We start from the raw sequence: 23,336 nt of genomic DNA on the forward strand, positions 1-23,336 counted from the left end.
GTTTTGGGTAGGGTCGAGTTTTGACCTGATAAAGGTGGATCCGATTCTGACGGGTTTGGTTCCGGGTACAATTATGGGTAGAGGTGCATAAAAAACCCGAACCAGGAACCGTGGAAAAAATATCTGAAACTGGTTTTTTTATACATAGGTTTTTAATACCCGAACCCGTACCTGACCCTGCCTGTGGGGTACAGATAGGTTATGCATTTCAGTACCAAAACCGTACCCGATTTATATCCGGTAATACTCGAAAACCGAAGCCGGATCCATACCCGGAACCAGGGTTTTCCAATATCCAAAATTTCCCCAAAAGAGACCTGAAAAACACCCGAAAATACTTCGAAAAAGTGCAATTCCTTAAAAAATCGAATCTATACTCGAAAAATACCCGGAAAAATCTCGAAAAAACCCGAAAATTGGGTTTTTTCAATACCCGAAAATAGGGTATTCAAATACCCGATTTTAGAATACTCGGTTCTATACCCAACCTGAACCTGATGCATTGGGTATGTTTTTGAAGAAAATGCCTGGACCCAATCCCGACCCAGGTATTACCAATACCCGAACCCGGTTCTATACCCGAAACCGGGTATTTGAAATAACCCGATTTGTGGACCTCTAGTTATGGGAAACCCAACTTCTTTCAAGGTCAATCAAGATGAGTGGGCCAAAAATGGCCGAAATTTAAAAGTTAATGGGCCTTTATCAATAGACAATCGAGCTAGGCGGCAACCCGAAACTTTCAACCCCAATTTCCAACACGTATTCGTTCTTCAATCCTATCATTTCCATCCACCCAATATTAACAATCCCAAACCCTAATAATAACATCCCATCTCAAACAGTCAATCACCAACAATATGTTGAGACACGTTTCGAAGCGAGTTCTAGGGCTAGGGTTACCTACAACACGGTTATCAGGTCCATCGGCTAGTCGGTTATACCACGAGAACGTTGTGGAGCATTACAATAACCCCCGTAACGTCGGTGCCTTTGACAAGAACGATCCCACCGTCGGCACCGGGCTTGTTGGTGCTCCGGCGTGTGGTGATGTTATGAAGCTTCAGATTAAGGTGGATGAAAAGACTGGAAAGATTACCGATGCGTGTTTCAAGACGTTTGGATGTGGCTCTGCTATTGCTTCTTCTTCTGTTGGTAATAATTGATATGTCATATTATGTTAATTAATATTAGTATATATGTATATGTATAATACATACATACCTTAAGATACGTGTTTAGGTTGAATAATTTGGGGATAGAATAATTTAGGCCTGTACGGGCACACGTTTGTTCATTCGTTTATGTTCATTTAGGTTTGTTTAATATCGTTTGTTTATGTATGTTCAATTATGTTTATTTGTGGTTGTTTAACTTTGTTCACTTGTGTTTGTTTGTGTTTCATCATCATTGTACTCGGTAGGGTTGTAAACGAACCGATCGAACATGAACAAGGCCTTGTTCATGTTCGTTCGTTAAGGAGATATTGTGTTTACGAACACTTACCGAACGAGATTTTATGTTTGTGTTCGTTCTTTAAGAAAATGAATGTATTCACGAACGGTTCACTAACACAAATAAAATTGGTAGATCCTAGAGATTGAGATCGATATGTTCATCACTGTGAATAATGAATGATTGTAAGCAAATCGAACAAACACAAATAATTTGGTAATTGCTTCTTTTTCTGTTGGTAATTAGTTTTTATTCTTACTTAGGGTTTTGATATGTGTTTAGGTTGAGTAATTTGGGGATAGAATAATTTAGGCCTGTAAATGAACCGAGGGCTCAATAACTGTTTGGTTATTTAATAAACAAACGAACATGAACAAAATTTATTGTTCATTTAATTAAATAGACGTTCTTTTATGTTTGTGCACTGGAACATCTGTTTAAGTTTGCTCATTTATGTTTGGTCAATTATGTTCGATTTAAGTTTGTGAGTTCATGTTTGTTCATATGTTACGGTCATCGGGTCATGAACTGTTTGTTTAGGTTTTAAACGAGCGAACATGCATGAACACGGACATGAACATGTACATTTTCGTAATGAATGGATGTGTTTTCAGTTAAGCTATTACCCGGTTTTAAGTGAAAAGTTGGTGAGAACCTTCATCCCTACATGGCGGTGACGTGTTGGGGCGTTTTTCGCTTTTTAGTTAAACCCGCTAAACACTGTTTTGTTTCTTTTTTCACTTTAAGCTTTTATAAGAAACAAGTTTGAAGTTAAGTTAGTAGCTTTTATACAAACTTCTAGTAGCCTGAAAACTTAAAGTGAGAAAGAGAAACTTCTAAAGGGTTTGGTCATGTTTGGCTCATTTACAAACTATGTAGTCAATATCGGTGGTATCTTGGTGATAACTCGGTTATCAGTCCTCATGTGAATTATTGGTCAGAATATCGGTACCGATAATATCGTTGATATTGACCAGTATTTCACTGACATCTGTGTTTTAAGTTTTACTTTTCAACTGTTAGTGTTTAATGTTGGTGTTTTGAGTCTTACTCAGTTTCTAGTTGCTACAATTTTTAGTTTTTTGCAAGTTGCAAAAGGATAATTTGTTAAAGTAGGAGAGTATACTGAATTGGTAGAGTTAAAGTGCTATATATTATGCATGATATTAAAGTTACCGATTTCCCACTGATATCTCACCGCGATTACCGATATCTCAAATATCGGTCCTCAACCGATATCCGATATTTTTCCGCATTAACTGCTTAGTTTACAAACTAGCCGAACCAAGCGTACTTTTGCTCACGCTTAGCTCGTTTACGAAGCAAACCAAATCGAATGAGCATTTTCCAAGCGAGTGTTGAACGTTGAGCTGAGTGACAGTCCCGAAAGTCTTGATTGTTGTTTGTATTGCTTAAAATTGGTTTAACAATCAAGTGCTAAAAGGCTGATTAGATTAGATCAAAATTAGCGGCATTAGGTTGATTATCCTGTTTGATAAGAACACATTAATCTTTAACAATTAGTGTGTGGAAGATTAATCATTAAAGATGGATTATGTGCTGACTGCTGAAGAGTATGATGATTTCTTGTGTATTTTGGCATTAAGATAACGGTTGTAAATTGGTAATTTGTAAATGTTTACCTTGTGATTTCAGCTACTGAGTGGGTCAAAGGAAAACAGATGGAAGAAGTTCTCACCATCAAGAACACGTGAGTTTCGGGCCTTTCTCTTTATTATCATTGCTATTATATACTTGGCTTGCATTTCAGCATTCATTTGGTTATTGATAAATGATATAAACTTGTATCTTTATTCAATAGCCCTATAATTATTTATTTTTAAGCTTGTGCCATTATATGATGGCTTGCTTATCACTGTTGAAGGTCAACTAAATGTCAAAGTTAGAATGTCACTCTTTTTACCTGGCCCTTATTAATGCCTTTTAGATTATTGTAAGGACAAGACTTTTTAAGTGCGTGAGAGTGAAAGTGAGGATCCCAGGGTGCATAAGTACTCAAAAACAATTTAAATATTAATTTAGTACTCCCACTAAAGCAACGGAACTTTTAATTTATGTATATAGAGGACTTATTATAAACTGTCTCTTAAGATCCTGTTTAGTTCACAGAATTCCATGGAATCGTAATTGGATTTGGAATGTGTTCTTTCAATCAATTGGATTGACGGTCATCTAACTTTTCTTCATACAAGCGAAGGAATTTAAAACATTCCAAAGGAAAGTCAACACGTTACATTATCAATATAATTTAGAAATAAAATTTTCAGTGGCTGAAAAAATCTATGTGGCAAACCAAAATCAAATTCAAAGCCAATATTAGACCACCAATACTCCAATAGAATCACAAATATCATCCACTCGTGTAACCAAAATGTACTGAAACAAAAAAAACAAGTTACAGATTATTTGCACAATGAACATCGATAATGAACCACAAATAGAAATCGCTAATAATCCAAAATAGGAAACTGGAACCGATAATAGACCACAAACCCACAAAAGCTGACCACCACTGAATCACTGATGAAACTAATCGATGCTCTGTAGAATAAGTGAATAACCAACATGTGGTGATCATATGTTGAATTTTAAAAGGCTAAAAGCTTTGATCTTTGAATAGTAAACGTTGAAGAGATTATATGTTGAATTTTGAAAGGCTAAAAGCTTTGATCTTTGAATGGAAAACGTTGAAGGGATCATATGTTGAATTTTAAAAGGCTAAAAGCTTTGATCTTTGAATGGAAAACGTTGAAGAATGATCAATTGATCATTGATAGTGTAGCAGATATGATGAGTTGGAATGGGATGCGAAATAAGGGGGTGATTAATATTGTCATTTTAGAATTTTTAGCGTTCTAATTTCATACACAACTTCACAGACCAAATGCGACTTAGATTTTGATTGGAGTTAATTCCAGTTTTTCTAAATTCTAATTTCTTTGAAACATTTAACTTTTTTCATAAAAGTTTGTGACCAAAATGACTCCATAGTTTTGTTCCAAATTCTATTGATGAGTGATTTGAAACCAAGATTGGTATAATTGCTCTTATTTAGTAATTATATATCTGTAGGTGCTCACATTATATAGATGCAAAACTTATAACTGATACTTTTTTTTTACAGAGAAATTGCAAAACATCTTTCCCTACCTCCTGTGAAACTTCACTGCAGCATGCTTGCTGAAGATGCGATCAAGGCAGCGGTCAAAGATTACGAGACCAAACGTGGAAAATCAGTTGCTTCCACTGCTGACAAGGCTGCTGAGGCTTGATCACTCATAAAACAAAATCATATGCTTTTTACTGTATGTTGTTTTTTCTTCAACTATGGTGTCTGTTTGGTATGTAACTCGTGTTACGTTTCTATAGATGTTTGGTACATTTGATACTATGGATATCTGAATGTGTATGTATATTATGAATTAGAATAATGTTCAAGTTTATTGGATTAAGCATATATGAAGTGCTTGATTTGATAATCCTACTCTCACATATTTGATATTAATCATTGTTAGGATGATATTCACAAAATGGTTTGTGTGATTTTCTATTCCTTGTCTTTTAGCCATGGCATGAAGACAAGATTAAGTAGTTGCTATGAATGGATGGGAGTTGATAGAGTTGTAAAGTCTTCAAAAGGCTTCTATAGTTCTATGCCATTATTGCCACCCACTACAACATCTAATGATATCTGATATGTGATGATAAAATGACACATCTTCCACCAAACAAAGGGTGTTGCTTTTCATGTAAATGACTTACATGTGATGTTAACAAGTTTGGAAAACATAGCAATGGAAATTTAACTTAGGGGTTGTTTGGGGTTGTTTGACAATCATGTGTCTGGTCATTAAGAGGTCTGACCGATTAAAGAGGTAGGTAGTCTCTGAATCGGTCAACATGTCTTTTAAAACTCACCCATTAAGAGGCTTTCATGTTGTTATTTGGTACTTTCATACTTTGCTTGATCTAGAGAAGATGAATCCAACCCAACTCTTTAATAGATCAAATAACCGAATACCATCATTTTCGTTATACGTGGCTTCCATGTGGTTATTTGGACAGAAATAATTTTGTGCTCATTCGAAAAATCGAAGATCACGGGATGTATTGCTAAAATCATAATATAAAATGACAAAGTTAAGTTTTATGAGCCTTAATATAAAGCCGATGCATAACTATATCATGACTAAAGATTATTCACATCTGATGTCACATTTGACTTTGTTTTGGTTATTAGTTATGTGGCATGAAACATGCTTAAAGCACTTCTGTTTGCGTCTCAGTTTCTCCTAATATACTAGAAGAGTTCCACCCTTTAAATTATAAAATGTCTTTTTTACTTCTTTAAAAATGAAGCTTCCCTTTTGATTATTTTCTGTCTTTAGCAATCATTAAAAAATGGGGAATGTAGTTTAAGACCGATATATAGGTCGGTTAGTGTAAATATTGGTTTTTCTGTACAAAGAATCTTAGACGATCACCGTACACATGTATATAGGGTGGTGTGTCAGTGTCATGCGTGATTAAAATATAAATGATTTTTAGATGCATCGTTATAATCATCCAATTCGTTCATGCATATAAGTACACCGTAGATACATAGTTGTAGTATTGAATGTACTATTGTCATTAGTTTAGACTTTAGACCCACCATTATAATTAATAATGCCACATTTAGAAAACTTCGCTTTTAAGTGTGTATTAATAAAAATGTTTTTATCCCTAAAATATATAAAAGTTATTGAGTTTCTAAAAGCAATACAACCTATATTCAAATAAAAAATATTCAATGGTTGAGTTTGATTTTTTTTCCTTTAGCTATTTAATATTGTATTGCTATTTACAATCTTGTTATCGTTTTAATCTTAATTATTCAAATCACACACAAAAATCACACTGGTGCGTAGTTAGATACACTATATACATATTTTATATCTAGGAGCTCGAGCTCAAGGAGCCGAGCTGCTCGTGAGATCGGCTCGTTAAAAAGCTTAATCGAGTCGAGCTTAATCGAGGTCGAGGTTGAGCCTAAAAATATTTTTATCCCTAAAATATATAAAAGTTATTGAGTTTCAAAAGGCAATACAACCTATATTCAAATAAAAAATATTCAATGGTTGAGTTTGATTTTTTTTTCCTTTAGCTATTTAATATTGTATTGCTATTTACAATCTCGTTATCGTTTTAATCTTAATTATTCAAATCACACACAAAAATCACATTGGTGCGTAGTTAGATACACTATATACATATTTTATATCTAGGAGCTCGAGCTGCTCGCGAGATCGGCTCGTTAAAAAGCTCGATCGAGCCGAGCTTAATCGAGGTCGAGGTTGAGCCTAAAAATACGCTGGTTTAATAAACGAGCCCGAGCCCGAGTTTTACTTATCGAGCTCGAACTGGCTCGCGAGCCTAAACGAGTCTGCCATTTATATATTTTTTTAATATATATATTTAATAATTATAATTAATATATACAATGCTATGAAAAAATAAATAAAAAATAACTAAATAATATATATTATTTTATACATAAAATTATAATAGAAAAACATATATAAAATAATTATAATTATATAAAAAATAATTGATAAATTTAAAATCCATTTACGAGCCGAGCTCGAGCTTTGAAAATAGGGCTTGAAACGAGCCAAGCTCGAGCTTGAGCTCTGTGTAAGTTAAACGAGCCGAGCTCGGGCTCGGCTCGGCTCGGCTCATTTGCACCCTAGAGCTTATGACTAGTTTTCCAAACTTGAGTGTTTCAAAATCTATTTATAAAGCTCAAGTTTGGTTTGACATTGACTCGCTTATTGTTTACTACCTATTTTACTTATATTTATATTCACTTTTTATATATAACATAATCTAAGTTATATACTTATTTTTATCAAAAAAATTTATAGATGAATAATCGTTGAAAGATATATTTTAAATATAACAAACAACGTTTTTGAATCGTAAACCAGCTCGAGCTCATTAATTAAACAATCTTATTTTTTATTTTTAAATTCAAACTCATTTAAACTCCACTTAATTTAAATTTTTAACAAACTAATCTCGAATAACTCATAAACAATTTGAAATTTTGAATATGTTGAATTTTCTTTTCTTTTACACTCTTATATTATTTAATAATAATAATATTCCCATCACCGTAATATTCAGATTTCTCAAGATCCCAAGATCCCAAAGTCTTGGTCCACTGTGGAGAACAGAACAGAACACATACGTGCGTTAGCCGAACTGCTTACTACTTCAACAACAACATTAACATAAGTACACCACCACCACCGATCAATCCAAATCCCAACAACCTCTTTAACTTAACTACTGGTACTTCTCTCAACCACTCATCTCTTCATCCAAAACTGCTGTCTTGTCTGGGTATACTATACCTTCTTTTTTATTTTTATTATTTTTTTTATATCATCACTCATGCATTTATTTATCTTAGCATCAATTACTTATTAAATCCCCACAATTTGTTGGGTTTGTTTTGAATTGTAAAATATATCAAAAGGTCAATTTTGGCAGCCGGTTATTAATTACTTTTTATACTCTAGATTATTAATTTCCATGTGGGTATGATACATATATCATATATGTTGTTAAAACATTTATTGAATTTGTGGTGGTAGTTTATTTGAGAATTGTCTCTTTGTAAAACGACTGAATATTATTGGTCGGCTGTTCTGACCATAGACGGTTAAACTTTATAATTAGATGGTTTAAATGGCCGTCAGAGTGTTTTGTGAATCGTCAGATTATAAACAGTCAAACTTTGAAAATTTATGGTTAAAACGGCCATCGAGTGTTTTGGAGACGGCCGTTCTGACCATAAAATTGTCAAACTTTGAAAAGTTTTAGTTGAAACGGCCGTCTGGGTGTGATACATATATGTTTTTAAATATTTATTGAATTTGTGGTGATAGCTTATTTGAGCATTGTCTGTTTATAAAGCGATCGAACGGCTATCGGGCCAGTATCTAGATGGCCGTTCTGACAGTAGACAATCAAACTTTGAAAGCATGTGGTCAAAACAGGATGACAGTTTGAAACAATGTGGGATTAGATGTCAGACGGTGTGTGTACAGCTGTCTAGCTGTCCCTGTTACTTTTATACTTTAAATTATTAATATCCATGTGGTTGTGATGAATTGTGTACATATCTATATGATGTTAAACATTTATTGTCTGTGTGATAATTTATTTAACAATTGTCTGTTTATGAATAATCAAACGATGAAATTGAGGACTCCAAATTTGACATTGACATTGACCTGTGTAGGAAGTGGTTAGGTGAAGGGTAGAATTGAATTTAGCTATGGATGGCCTAAAAGATAACCAATCAGATATTGATGCCATTAACAACAATATAAATGAAGATAATAACAACAATAATAACAACATAACTGAGAAAGAAGATTTAGAAAAAGATATGGTTCCTCCCGTCGGCAACTCGATTCATAGATCGAGTTCACGACCGCAACTTGATCTTAGTGGTGCTGCAATTCAAGGCAATTTCGAAGAAAGAGACCCCACAATATTGTTACCGAATCAATCCGATGATATTTCTCATTTAGCACTTGACATTGGAGGTAAATTTTGTTACTTTAATATGTTGGTTATTAATACACTAAATATTATGATACCTTTATTTTATTTTAATTTTTTGTTGGATTTGTGACAGGATCGCTTATCAAGTTAGTTTATTTTTCGAGACATGAGGATCGGGCGGTCAGCGACAAGAGGAAAATGTCGACAAAGGAGAGATTCGGTGTAACGAATGGTAACCGAAGGAGTTTTCCGATTCTTGGTGGAAGGCTGCATTTTGTGAAATTTGAAACAGCTAAAATTAATGAATGTTTGGAGTTTATTCACTCAAAGCAACTTCATAGAGCAGGTGTGATTTGTTCAATCTTTTGTTACTTATGTTATATTTATTTCACTCACATCTAATTTAACCTTTTTTCGGTCCAATCTCAGACGTTGACAATGCAGTAATCAAGGTACATATTTATATAATGTTACGATTATCATATATTTTTGTTAAATAATTATAAGTTGTAACAGTTGACTAATTAGAATGTGTGAGAAGGCTACAGGTGGCGGGGCGTACAAGTTTGCCAATTTATTTAAAGAAAAACTTGGAGTTGTAATGGACAAAGAAGATGAGATGAATTGTCTTGTTGCGGGTGCAAATTTTTTGCTAAAGGTGGTATTTTTATTTTGTGTATATTAATTTCTATTCATAATTAGCGTTAAAAGAAGAAAACTATTTGTAGGCGATTCGTCATGAAGCTTTCACTCATAAAGAAGGTCATAAAGAGTTTGTGCAGATAGACCATAACGATTTGTACCCTTATCTTCTTGTTAATATTGGATCTGGTGTCAGCCTGATAAAGGTATGATCTTTTTGTCATTCTTATAATCTTTTCTGTTTACTTTTTATAAAGGTAATATATTTTAAAAATTTGTGTTTGTGTAGGTGGACGGTGACGGGAAGTTTCAACGGGTTAGCGGGACAAATGTAGGTGGTGGTACTTACTGGGGATTAGGGAGACTGTTGACTAAGTGCAAGAGGTTAGTCTTGTCTTTTGACTAATTTTATACGTGATCAAAAATATATTGAGTTAATAAATTATAACATATATATATATATATATATATATATATTTACAGTTTTGATGAATTGTTAGAGTTGAGTCAACGAGGAGATAATAGCTCTGTAGACATGCTTGTGGGAGACATTTATGGCGGATTAGATTACTCGAAGGTAAAATATTCTTATGTTATGTCATGTTATGTAACTCGTAGATGCGAATAATTATCTTTATTTGTTATTTTATTTAAAGATTGGACTTTCTGCATCGACAATCGCTTCAAGTTTTGGAAAGGCGATATCCGAGAACAAGGAGATTGAAGACTATAGACCTGAAGATATTTCTTTATCTCTACTTCGTATGATATCTTATAATATAGGGCAGGTACGGTGTATATAATGACATTGTTTTCTTATGAAAGTTTAATAACAAAAAATGGTATCTTAAAAGTTTTTTTTTTTTTTTTTTATGTAGATATCTTATTTAACTGCATTGCAACTTGGAATAAAGCGAATATTTTTTGGAGGATTTTTCATTAGGGGTCATGCTTATACCATGGATACTATTTCCTTTGCAATCCAATTTTGGTAAAAAAATTAAAATATTTTTTGCTTACAAGATTTCTCACTTATGTTATATGTTTGCCTGATAATTTGGAAAATAATGCGTTGACTTAGGTCAAAAGGAGGCGCAGAAGCTATGTTTTTGCGCCACGAAGGCTTTTTGGGAGCTTTAGGTGCATTTATGAGTTATGAAAAACATGGATTAGATGACTTAATGGTTCATCAACTCGTTGAAAGATTCCCAATGGGTGCTCCGTACACTGGTGGAAAGATTCATGGGCCCCCACTCGGAGATTTAAACGAGAAGGCAAGTTTATGATCACAAAACATAATACGAGTTTAAATGATTACGTTTATTTAATGTAGTATTGTATATTTTAGATATCATGGATGGAGAAATTTGTGAGGAAAGGAATTAAAATAACTGCGCCTGTTCCAATGGCTTCACCGAGAACTACTGGTTTAGGTGGATTTGAGGCCCCGTCTTCAAAAGGCGACGCCCTTCGTTGTGATGAAAGTAATTTAAATGTCGGTGTTCTTCATTTGGTTCCCTCGTTAGAAGTTTTCCCCTTGTTGGCTGACCCTAAAACGTATGCTATTACCGTTGTTTATTAGTTTACTTATATCGTTTAAATGATTAAACATTCACAATGTAAAGTTGGTGTTATTTACAGCTATGAACCAAACACCATTGATCTTGCTGATCCCAATGAGCTTGAGTAAGTTATTATTATTATTATTTTATTATTTTATTTTTTTTTTAATTTTTTTATATGTATTTTGGGTATAAAAGGTTCAAGGATTATCATTATTTTTATGTTGGATATTTTTCTTGTTGTAGATATTGGTTCACGGTATTGTCAGAGCATTTACCGGACCTTGTTGACAAGGTAAACATAATTACGAAACTTTTTTCGACATATCTGGATGCCTTGCTTGAAACGATGCGTTTTTTATATCCCAATAAACTTAAGTCTTGTTACCTTGTATTATAAATATTGTTATGGAATATGCAGGCGGTGGCGAGTGAAGGTGGAACAGACGATGCTAGAAGAAGGGGTAATGCGTTTGCGCGTGCATTTTCTGCTCATTTGGCACGGTACGGTACCTAGAAATGTATCTTTAAAATACTCTTAAATATTCTCCGACACATTAAAAGTTTTACAATTTCTATCTATGTTATAGGTTGATGGAAGAACCTGCTGCTTATGGGAAATTAGGACTAGCAAATCTTCTTGAATTAAGAGAAGAATGCTTGCGGGAATTTAACTTCTTTGATGCGTATCGTACTATTAAACAGAGGTATTATTTATATATTTTTTTAATTAAATTTCAATTTTTTAGAAACTAAATATAAATTATTTTGTAGAGAGAATGAGGCATCTCTTGCTGTGTTGCCTGATCTTCTAATAGAGCTTGATAGTTTGAGTGAGGTATAACTTACTACCAAACTTATAATCAAGTTTTTTTTTTTTTTTTTTTTTTAATACATTTTACGTTACCCACAAAATAAAAACATTTTAAATTCTTTGGTTTTCAGGAAACAAGGCTTCTTACATTAATAGAAGGCGTTCTTGCTGCAAATATCTTTGACTGGGGATCCCGTGCTTGCGTTGACCTTTATCACAAAGGAACAATTATTGAAATCTATAGAATGAGTCGAAAAAAGATGCAACGTCCATGGCGGGCAAGTTTATTTAAATATTGCATAATCAAACTTAAAAAAAATAAGAATGACACGTTTAATTCTGCATGTATTTTAGGTGGACGATTTTGATGCGTTTAAGGAAAGGATGGGTTTTGGAGACAAGAAACCTAGTCCTCGTCATAAACGCGCTTTGCTTTTTGTGGACAATTCAGGCGCTGATGTTGTTTTGGGAATGCTTCCACTGGCCCGTGAACTTCTACGCCGCGGAACGGAAGTGAGTCAAAATGACATAATTACCCTTCACAAAGTCTAAGCATGATGAAATGTTTATTTTAATTTTAATTTGTAGGTTGTGCTTGTTGCAAACTCCCTTCCAGCACTAAATGATGTTACCGCGATGGAACTTCCAGAAATCGTTGCCGAGGCTGCCAAGGTTTTATAAAATTACGCGACCCGAGTCCCGAATTTATAATAGTTGATTAATTTTTTGAATATTATGTTTTTGTTATAACGACAGCATTGTGACATTCTTCGTGGAGCCGCTGAAGCTGGTGGTTTACTAATGGATGCAATGATTAATACTCAAGATAATCCAAGTGAGAAACTATCTTCGACTCCGTTAATGGTGGTTGAAAACGGTTGTGGTAGTCCGTGTATCGACTTGAGACAAGTCAGCTCTGAGCTGGCAGCAGTGGCCAAAGAAGCTGATTTGGTATGCTTTCTTCAATCAATATTATTTGTATATAATTTATAATTCTATGTTGAATATTTTTGCGTCATGTAGGTTATATTGGAAGGGATGGGGCGCGCTTTGCATACCAACTATAATGCTCAGTTTAAATGTGACGCTTTGAAGGTAAAAACTTGATCATGTCATCATTTTTAATAAACGTTTCTTGTTTGTCCCGAATAATTTTTTTATTGATGTTGACGATGAAAATATTTGTGTAGCTTGCGATGGTGAAGAATCAACGATTGGCGGAGAAGTTGATTAAAGGGAATATATACGATTGCGTGTGCAGATATGAGCCAGCTAGCTAGTTGGTTGAAATGTTTGGTGTTACTTTAAGCTATACAACGTTGTTTTTATTTATGTACTTGATAATTAATCGAATCTTGTATCTATGTATTTAAGCCTCGGTTTGACGGTTTCGGCTGTGAGAAGTTCATGTTGTTGCAAGAATATGGTATCATAATATTACCAAATATGAATATACTAGTTTAAGAATGGGTATTACACGGTCAATTGATAAAAAATTAAAATTTAAACATTAAGAAATATACAATCAACAACAAAATTGTCATACATTATTAATACAATTACAACTTAAATTAAAATTACAGGAACTACAAAAGAGACGTTAGTCTTCTTTTTTCACAAATAAGAAAAAATTTCTTTGTACATTACATTCGTGGTTGTATTGGTTAGATTACCTTAATTATCAAGAATCAAAATCTTTAGCCCAATTCTGCTTGTAACTCTTGACAAGACGACGTATAGTTGTCCATGTGAGAACACGGGTTCTTTCAAGTACAAGCCAACCCTTGATAATGACTGACCTTGGCTTTTGTTTATGGTCATCGCGAAACATACTGCAAGGGGAAACTGTCGCCTTTGAAATTTATATGCTATTTTACTGTCTGTTGGAGTTAGCGGTGATCTAAGGATCAAAACTGTATGTCCAATGTTAGTTCCAGAAATAATTTTTGCTTCAACTACACGAGTACCTAAAGATATAATTTGTAGTCGAGTACCGTTACATAAGCCTTCTTTCTGGTTAAGATTTCTAAGGAGCATAACAGGAACACCAACTTTTAGCACAAGTTTGTGGTTTGGTAGTTCGGATATTCTTAGACCATTAAGCAGTTCAGGGGAGTATAAAGTTGTATCAACAGTGTCATTGATATATTCTGATTTACATATGGTATCTGAACTTAAGTACTCGACTTCATCACCTGGAAAAAACTTGAGCAAACTATCATTAATCTCATCAACAATTTCGTTTGTTGGTGCAAGTATGGCTCTGTCTTGAAAGTAATGTTGGTTCTCGTAATCCTGTAGAATATCAGGATATACAAAGTCAAAAAGTTTTGATATAGGATCAACAGAATCTTTTATAAGTAGATCCTCAGGTATATCTATCGTTGCAACATCATCATCAGGACCGCCAATATTACCTTCACCTATATTTAAAAGCCATTTTGCGAATAATCTAGTTTCTTCAACATCAGATGATGACCTACCCATAGTCAACCTTAGATTTTTTGTTAATCTCAAGACATTGCATTCACTCCAAATGTAAGAAGAACATAGAGAGGCGTTTACTATGTCTTGTCTAGTGCATTTTTGAACTACAGGCAGGATTTGTCGAAAGTCTCCTCCAAATACAATAACTTTTCCTTCCAAATAGCAAATTAGAAGATAAAACATCTTTTAAAGACCTATCAAGAGCTTGAAACCCATGTTTGTGAGCCATTGGAGCCTCGTCCCAAATTATTAATTTGGTTTTTTCTAATAATTGTGCCTCGTCTGTGCCTGGATCAATGTAGCAAGTAGAATCCTCATTCAGATTTATCGGAATATGAAACCTGGAATGTGCTATGCGACCTGGAATGTACCCGATGAAAAATAAATTCCAATAAGTTATATGTTTTTTAGGCTATTTTTGGAGTCAATTAGTCAAATGAAACCAACTAAAATGATAAATGAAAACAAAGAGAGGAGAAGAGTTGTTTCCATTACTTTAATTCGTTGGTAGCAAATTTCTATATTTGTTACGTCCTAATGTCATGAAAGGGTCTGAATATATAATGAATCTCAATAATTCTATCATATTTAATTTCTAAAACTTAACTTATTAAAAATTTCTTAATGGACAGACACAGACATGAATTTTCGTTCGGTTGAGTGTTCGTGAACCGTCCGTTTGTCGGCCAAAAGCTTAACGGACGGACACGAACATGCTCTTGTTTGATCTTGTTCGGTCCATGTACACCCGTTATGATAATAAATATCAAATAAGAAAATCTCATTTTTCTCACATCTTCATCTAGTAAATGGGCTACTAAAGGATACAAAAACTCATATTAGTTTTACTCGCTATATGAATTATCCTAAAGTTTCATGTACTTTTTTTTTTTTTTTAATAAAAGTTTTATATAATTTACTATAAAACGATTACAATAAAGTGGCAGGCAAACGGGCAACAAGCTGCGCTGCAACCTCTTTTTGAACAGCAAAGCCAATCCTGCTAAAAATTTAGTTGAGGCATTTCATCGAGCACCTTATGTGCATACCTTCTCAGCCTTCTAATTGTGCTGAACAAACAAAGGATTAATCCTCCAAGCTCTTTCAATCTAAGTAATATAAATATGTTGTTAAATTAAAAAGGTAACTAAATTCACATAAATCAACAAAAGAAAATCAAAAGACCTAAAGTAAACAGATTTTTGTAATGAACAAAATAATCAAATCAAATTAATTACTAACCATGATGTGCTGCAATTGGAGAACAAAGCATGATATAAATCAGCAGCGGACGAGGGTCGCGTGTATCGGAGAACAAATGAGGCAAATAGTAATCAGGTTCTTCAACAATGACAGCGTCCTAGGGCTTGTAACAGGTGAGGTGTTGATCCAAATCGGCAGTGGGAATCGAATATGAAGGATGATGATGCTGAAAACGTATAGAGGAATCGAATAGGTGAGAAGCTGTTATGAAGTGACACGTGGGTGAATTTGGTATTCATTTATTATATAGTAGATGACACATGATTTGTAAATTGTAATTACATAAGACAGCTTTAACAAAAAAATTGTCTACAAATGAGATATCTTATATGTATGTATAGATTCTATAATAAACATAAGTTGGGCATTTGGTCTAGTGGTATGATTCTCGCTTTGGGATATTTATTTTTCATGATATACATAAATTCTTTTTTTCATAGCTATTCATACGAAAGAAAATCGTAACTCATTCCTCCCAGTAACAGAACCAACACGTTTTAATTGGGGGTCGTGATAAAACGTTTTTATATTCGTAACTCATTGGTGAATAACATTTTTTACCAACAATTAGTAATGGTAACTTTCGAGTTTCTATACCTTAAAGTCTCTTTAAAATTGTTTCACTTTAAACATTTGTGAAAACATATTTCTCGACAACTAAACAAAAAATCGTTAAATTGATTTAAGCAAGGCCAGCTCACCAACATTATCATCTTCTGATAGTTCAACTACTTCTCGAGTTCTTTATTATTACTTCCATGATTAATTTTGAAATTTTTTTACCAATGTATCTATCCCTTCTATATGTGATAAGAATAGCTTTTCTCAAACAAATTAAAATAAATAGTATATATTTTACAATATTCGTTTATATTATTAGGTTCACTTGCAAGATATAACTACAAAATAATTACTATATTTTTATAGAAAATAAATAAAGAAAACGTATGAAAATAGCTCTTCGAGACATTTCGAGCCAAGTTGGCTCTCACTCGTATATTAGTTCAACTTGAACTCAAGTTGTGAACAAAGCTAATTCCTACACGATTGCCTCCATTGGACAATTGTTTATTATTATAAAAATATATATTGATGAAGATAACATAATTAAAAACCATCACCTTTTTGAAAGTAGTGATGAGCTAGATACTATGCATAAAACATCAAAACTATTATAAAAATTGCAATTTATTTCCTTTTATAATACCAAAAAAACAAAACCGACATATGATATCCTCTAGTTGTTCATGCCTTCGTGGTTGTAGTGATCATTATTTCATGCAATCATGTACCATCTTATAGGTCGGCAATTCTTGAGACGAATGAAAACACAAAAATAATCATGTTACTAAGTTTTAGGTATTATTTGTAAAAATTATAGTCATTACAACTAGATTCTTTGTGTCAACGAATAGTTTACAAAACTAGTCGCGACGACTGTTTAGGCTAAGAATTTCAGGGACGAGTATTTTGAAGGCCTACTTGTCGAGATGAGTATTTTGATGCACTAAACATTTGTGGACGACTATTTTAGGTAAAAAATAGTTTGGGCGAGTTTTTATAAAATTTTTGCTCTTTTCTTAATATTATATTATTATATTTAATTTTCTCATAATTAGTTTTACTTTGATTACTTTTAAAATATAAAGTTTTACTAAAATCCAAATACATCGTTGAGACGTGTTTTTTTTATCTGCGCACGGACATAAGACCGAGCTGGCCAAATTTATATCGAGGTTTTTTTTACCAGCTCGGTTTTGAATAAATTTTATGTTCGCACGTAGATAAGAAAACACTTCTCAACGGTTTATTTGGATTTTAGTTAAACTTTATATTTTAAAAGTTATAAAAAACTAATTATGAGTAAAATTAAATATAATATTAAGAAAAGTACAAAAAAAATTCATAAAAACTTGTCTAGAATATTTTTTTTATCTAAAATAGTTTTTCCTGGCAAGTTTAGCTCTTCAAAATACTCGTTCTAGAAATTTTTTTAGCCTAAAATGGTCGTCCCGACCAGTTTTATAAACTACTAGTCGTCCCGACCAATTGATATCAAGAATACAATCTTCACGACTAGTTTAAATTACCTATTCTTTTGTAAATAATACCTAAAACTTGAATCTTGTTTTTTAAAATACTTGTTGTTTTGGGATTTTTCTCCTTAGGTAATTATTAGGTTGATTAAAGTTTGGGTACTAAAGTTTATTTTATTTCTTTTTATTTGGTCTTTCGAAAACTGACTCCAATAATTTTTCAAAGGGTAAACAAATTGAATTTAGCAAACCGTTTGTCAATTGTTGGATGAAAAGTTCTTTTACCTCAGTTCATTTTATTAATGAGCTTTCATGAATAAAGGCCAATTCGCATAGTTGTATTTGCTAATATTCATTTTTATGTGCATTGTCATTCATTAAACTTGTATAAAATATAGATGTACCTATCACATTTTAAATCTTCATATTTATCAAAATGTATATTTCTGAACAACATGTCACATCCTATACGATTTATAACTTTTAATATGTCCGTGTATTCGTTTATGTTTGCTTAATTAGTTCATTTATGTTCCTTTTGTGTCTTTAACAATGAATACATACAAACACAAACAACTAACACATAAACACATAATTTAGTTAGGTTATGTGTTCACGTGTCGTCCTTTTACCTAAAGAAAGTTAAACAAACAAACACGATGCTTGGAATTTAATCTTTTAATTAATATATAATTTACTTTATTTTTTTATATCGAGTATAAACACTTATAAAAATACTATAAATTTATGTAGGATTTCTAATCTCCATCTTTCTTTCTTAATCTTATATTAAATAACACCAGTGCCTAGTGTCCACACCCGCAACCTTGGTTACCGGCATAAAGATATAACTGACGTGTAACTCAAGTTTATCTTAAAAGAAATTAGCTTTAAAATTTAGAATAGATAACTCATAACATAATTATTTGACAATTTTATGTAATATTATTTTTATTTGTTATTATTTTACGGTAAAAGTTATATCATTCACAATTTATGTATTATAATTTTTTTAAATGCATTGATGATTAATATTCTATCCAACTAAGTAACAAAACCGGTCACGACTTTCCTAAATAATATCATTTCATTTCACACGAACCCAACCGACTTACTTCACGTGTCCACCTGCCCAAGAAACCCCAAGGGCAAATCCGTCATTTCCCACGTGCCATCCAGTTCCGTGGAGGAAAAGGTTTCTTTATTACAACCGACTCCACCACCATCCATATTAATACCGGTGGCCACGCCACCAGTTTCCGCCGCACTGCCTCCGTATATTATTATCATCAAACTTGGTCCATACGGTTGGTTCTCACGAATCCATTGGCGTGCCTGTTATTTATATTCACACCAAATTAATTCTTTCATTATTCATTATTCATCATCCACACGTATACAATATTCTCAGCGTTTCAGCTTAAGCAGACAATCTGTTTTTGACTATATATTATTTTCCAGCTTTCAAGTTGCTGAGTTAATTAATGTGCTCCGGGCGTGTTAACTGGAACTCGTTCTTTGGGTAGAATCATCTAGCTTTTCTTAGTCGGTTCTTTGGGTAGATTCATCTAGCTTTTCTTAGTCGGGTAAGCGGACAAACAATCTGTTATTGACTATATATTATTTTCCAGCTTTCAAGTTGAGTTAATTAATATGCTCCGGGTGTATTAACTGCAACTCGTTCTTTGGGTAGAATCATCTAGCTTTTCAAGTAGTCAGTATTGGGTATTGTTTAACCAATGGAAAAATTATTGCCATTCGTTGCGGATCGGAGAATCATTGTTTCTGAAGACGAGGGCGATTCATCGTGTGTTTTGGATTGCGAAAGTAGCGTTTCTGGAACCCGAGTTGTTGAACCCGGGTCGATTGAGCTAAACGGGTTGGTTCGGTTGGATGAGAGTGATAGATTGTATGGGATGATAGGGAGTAAGTTTGTGTCTAGGTTGAGTGAGCTTGGGGTTAATGTTGAAGTTGGATGTATACATAGGAATATGTTTAGTGCAAGTGTTATTGCTCAAGCTAGAGTTAGTAGCTTTCAGATATTTAGAAAAGCTGTGGAGAAGAGGAATGGTGGTGATGCAAATGTTAAGTATGCTTGGTTCGGTGGATCGAAAGATGAGATTGAGAATATTGTTCAGCACGGGTTCGGGTATGGTAATATTCGGAAGGATGGGTTGTTTGATCATGGAGTTGTGCTTTGTGCTGATCATTCTCCTCTTGAAAGGTTAGTAGATCTTAATTTATGTTCTTCATAGTCATAGTTCTTAATTACTATTATGATGATTCTTTAGTTATTAGTTAGGGGCTAGGGGTGTAAACGAGCCGAGCCGCTTGCGAGCTACATGAGCTCGGGTCGATAAAAATTTCGAAATGACTCGAGCTTGTGCCTCGAATAAAGCTCGTTTGTTTACCCATCTTGGATTTTTATGTATTAGTTTCACAATGCACAATTGAGCTTGGGCCGGGCTTTGACTCGTTTAAGGTACTACACAAGCTCGAGCCAAGCAAGTTTTCCTCAAAAAATACATGTATTTTAATATTTTAATAAAAAAGTGTATATAAATTAATTGATAAATAATAAACTAGTCGAACCTGAGTCGAGCTTAAAGATACAAGTCACGCCGAGCATTCTACTCATGCTCGGGCTTGGCTCATTTACACCCCTATTATTACTATTAGTACGGTTTAGTGCTGTGCTAAAGCCAAAAACGGACAACAATTTTGAACAAAAAGGCCGAACTTTGAATATTATTAGTCAGGTTACTGTCATTTCGTTTGAACAATAATCGGACGGCCGTTCTAGCTATTGGCAGTCACACTTTGAAAGTTATTGGTTAGAACGGTGGTTTGGCTAATATCCGCTAATGTCCATACAACCGTGCTGATCATAGATAGTCAAACTTTGAAAATTTATGGTCAAAACGGTCGTCCAACCTCTATTCAAATGGCCTTTTTGAAAGAGTGTTGAGATTAGATGTTAGACGGTGCATTGGAATGATAAATCGATAATGATTGACTAATATAACGATATTAACAGTGTGCAGTCTGCAATTGCTGATGAAGATGGAAACAAACACATATTGCTTTGCCGTGTGCTATTGGGAAAAACAGAGCTTGTGAACCGTGGTTCTAAGCAATCTCATCCGAGTTCCGACAGTTTCCAGTCAGGTGTTGATGATTTGGTCTCCCCTAAGAAGTACATCGTGTGGAGCAGCCACATGAACACTCATATATTACCCGAATTCCTCATAAGTTTCAAGACACCAACGCGCACGAACAATAAGCCTAGACAAGATGGAACTCGTCTCAAGAAACCAATTTCCCCTTGGATCCCAATTCCAGAACTCCTTGCAGCACTTTCCAAGGTTTTGCCACCTAAAGCTATCAAAGAGATGACACAGTTTCGTCAACGTTACATTGTAAGTGCCCAACAAATGATTTGACTTTCTTGTATTCGGTTTCTTGATCCTAATGCTTTTGTTATGGTTTAACAGGAGCATAAGATCTCTAGATGTGATATGATACGAAGAATCAGACGGGTCATGGGTGATCGGCTGCTCTTGATGGTTCTCAAAAATTTCACCGAGCAGGTACACGTTCATTTCAGTTCAGATTTTTCATGAATTGTTGTCTAGTATATGACATCGATGGACGATGAACATATACTAAATGGTAAGCAGAGTGATCATGATATTCTTTGTGTTTTTGATTTTGCAGAGGCAGTGCAACCGTTTCGGTTAGAAAGTTGTGGTCGCATGCATATAATACGAGTATGAGCAGGAGATTGAGGGAGATGATTGTTTGCTGGTGAAAACCAGAGAGGAGAGATTGTTAGATATTAGATAGGTTACAGTTTACATTGGACACAGACGTTTGTAGTTTGTACTTCATACACTTTCAGTAGTAGAAACTGATCCATTGTTTTCTTGATCTCATTTATGTAAGGTTTTGTTATTATAACTATGATATGATAATTATGATGGAAAATTTTCAAAATAGCTTATTTTAACGTCCTTGCTTTCATTCTAGTCCATGGTAATCATAAAATCCTCAAAATGGCCAATTAAGTGTTGTCGAACCTACGGTTCTTTGATCACCAACGCTTCGAAACTCATGGGCGTGTAATATCGCAACGTAGATTCTATAGGACGACGAAGTAGTTGTTTATCCTAACGGTTTTTTGACCACCAACGCTATGAAACTAATGGTATTATATTGCAACATAGATTCTATAGGCCGATGAAGCAACTGTTTATGCGACGCGCCCGGCTCATCCATTATTTTACCATAAAAGTAAGAACAATTGTTTTAACAAAAAATAAATTAATAATAAAACAAGGCTTCAGCAAATAATTATGATTTATTGAATTTTAATAATCCATATCGAATGTTATTGAGCAATAATAATCCCTATTTATTTTATAGCAATTTGTGCCAAATTGAAAAGGTTGGCCTCCAATGGTCCTCTATTAAAAAAAATACTTTAACGGTGTAATATTTTTTTTCCGAATTTCAAACTAATATTTTGGGTTTTTGATCGGAAGGAGGATATGAGTCAATTGGTGTAAAACTTAGCTCGAAACGTTGATCCAAACGGCTTGATTTTTGTTAATTGTAAGTTCAAAGACCCGAATGAAGCATTGTTTCGTCGTTTTAGAGCACCATTTCGAACTAAATTTTACATTAGTCGACTCGCATTCTTCTTCCGATCATAACCAATAAAAAATTAGCTTGAAAATAGGAAAAAAGTATAATGAAGTTAAGTCCTTTTTAACAGGGGATCATTGGAGGCAGCTTTTTTAAATTTGGGACCGCTGGTGGTGATAAAATGAATCATCATCATCATCATCATCATCGTACTCAGTATATCCCACCAATAGCAAAGCTATGGTAGGGTCTGAGGAGGGTAAGATGTAGGCAGCCTTACCTCTACCCCATAGGGATAGAGAGGCTGCTTCCGGTGAGACCCCCGGCTCGATGGTAGTTTTGCATCAAGCCTTGGACATAAGGCACATAGCACTCAATCATCAGGACACCGGCTGATCGGTGCATGTACCCTTATCTTTCAGCTATCAACGCCACTACATGATGCCTGATTAACCGTCCGTCACTTTTAACGTTATTTTCACGAGATTAGTAAAATAACGTCAAAATTATTGCAATTTCACTTTTGCCCACCCGAGGGTTCACACATATATACATCATATGTGCGCACCGTAAGCATGGCTATTATCGACCAATACCATTTAATATGAATTATTAAAATCCAATAAACCAATAATTATAGACCCCTATTTTCTTGTTCTTGTCAAATGTAAGAGTTAGTGTACGTTTGGTTTGATTCATCAACTACAAAATGTAACCTTTGAATTTGATTTAAAGTTCACTCAAAGTTTTTGAGGGTACAAAAAAAGTGTTGGTATATTGATCACTCACACAGTGTAACAAATTTTGAGAGTTTGTGATAAGTTACAACTAGTTACGTTTGGTGACTAT

At 33.9% G+C, this 23,336-nt stretch overlaps 4 protein-coding genes across 4 annotated transcripts; 3 read left to right on the plus strand and 1 right to left on the minus strand.

Moving 5' to 3' along the window:
- The first annotated feature begins 779 nt into the window (after positions 1-779).
- LOC143584513 (iron-sulfur cluster assembly protein 1-like) lies at positions 780-4,998 on the plus strand. The gene is made up of 3 exons (XM_077066548.1): positions 780-1,155; positions 3,112-3,166; positions 4,601-4,998. The coding sequence occupies exons 1-3, from the start codon at positions 861-863 to the stop codon at positions 4,746-4,748; spliced, it is 498 nt and encodes a 165-aa protein (XP_076922663.1). The 5' UTR covers positions 780-860; the 3' UTR covers positions 4,749-4,998.
- A 2,608-nt stretch (positions 4,999-7,606) lies between these two features.
- LOC143584514 (pantothenate kinase 2-like) lies at positions 7,607-13,444 on the plus strand. The gene is made up of 23 exons (XM_077066549.1): positions 7,607-7,812; positions 8,768-9,077; positions 9,170-9,382; positions 9,466-9,488; positions 9,578-9,694; positions 9,765-9,884; positions 9,968-10,062; positions 10,162-10,255; positions 10,335-10,466; positions 10,557-10,669; positions 10,760-10,952; positions 11,027-11,235; positions 11,320-11,364; positions 11,487-11,535; positions 11,662-11,744; positions 11,831-11,947; positions 12,015-12,078; positions 12,186-12,332; positions 12,409-12,567; positions 12,643-12,726; positions 12,811-13,005; positions 13,078-13,149; positions 13,245-13,444. Exons 2-23 carry the CDS (start codon positions 8,804-8,806, stop codon positions 13,332-13,334), a joined length of 2,688 nt encoding a protein of 895 aa, XP_076922664.1. The 5' UTR covers positions 7,607-7,812; positions 8,768-8,803; the 3' UTR covers positions 13,335-13,444.
- LOC143584526 (uncharacterized) lies at positions 13,359-14,541 on the minus strand. The gene is made up of 2 exons (XM_077066557.1): positions 13,854-14,541; positions 13,359-13,363 (listed from the first exon to the last, which is right to left on the minus strand). The coding sequence occupies exons 1-2, from the start codon at positions 14,539-14,541 to the stop codon at positions 13,359-13,361; spliced, it is 693 nt and encodes a 230-aa protein (XP_076922672.1).
- Positions 14,542-19,411: 4,870 nt separating this feature from the next.
- On the plus strand, positions 19,412-21,794 carry LOC143584516 (putative inactive poly [ADP-ribose] polymerase SRO5). The gene is made up of 4 exons (XM_077066550.1): positions 19,412-20,064; positions 20,878-21,259; positions 21,335-21,430; positions 21,558-21,794. Exons 1-4 carry the CDS (start codon positions 19,580-19,582, stop codon positions 21,579-21,581), a joined length of 987 nt encoding a protein of 328 aa, XP_076922665.1. The 5' UTR covers positions 19,412-19,579; the 3' UTR covers positions 21,582-21,794.
- Positions 21,795-23,336: the final 1,542 nt, after the last annotated feature.

The sequence above is a fragment of the Bidens hawaiensis genome, unplaced genomic scaffold, assembly GCF_021521415.1.
Source record: "Bidens hawaiensis isolate Kalapana, Puna unplaced genomic scaffold, B.hawaiensis_p1.1 tig00033153_1, whole genome shotgun sequence".
In the NCBI taxonomy this organism is placed as follows: domain Eukaryota; kingdom Viridiplantae; phylum Streptophyta; class Magnoliopsida; order Asterales; family Asteraceae; genus Bidens; species Bidens hawaiensis.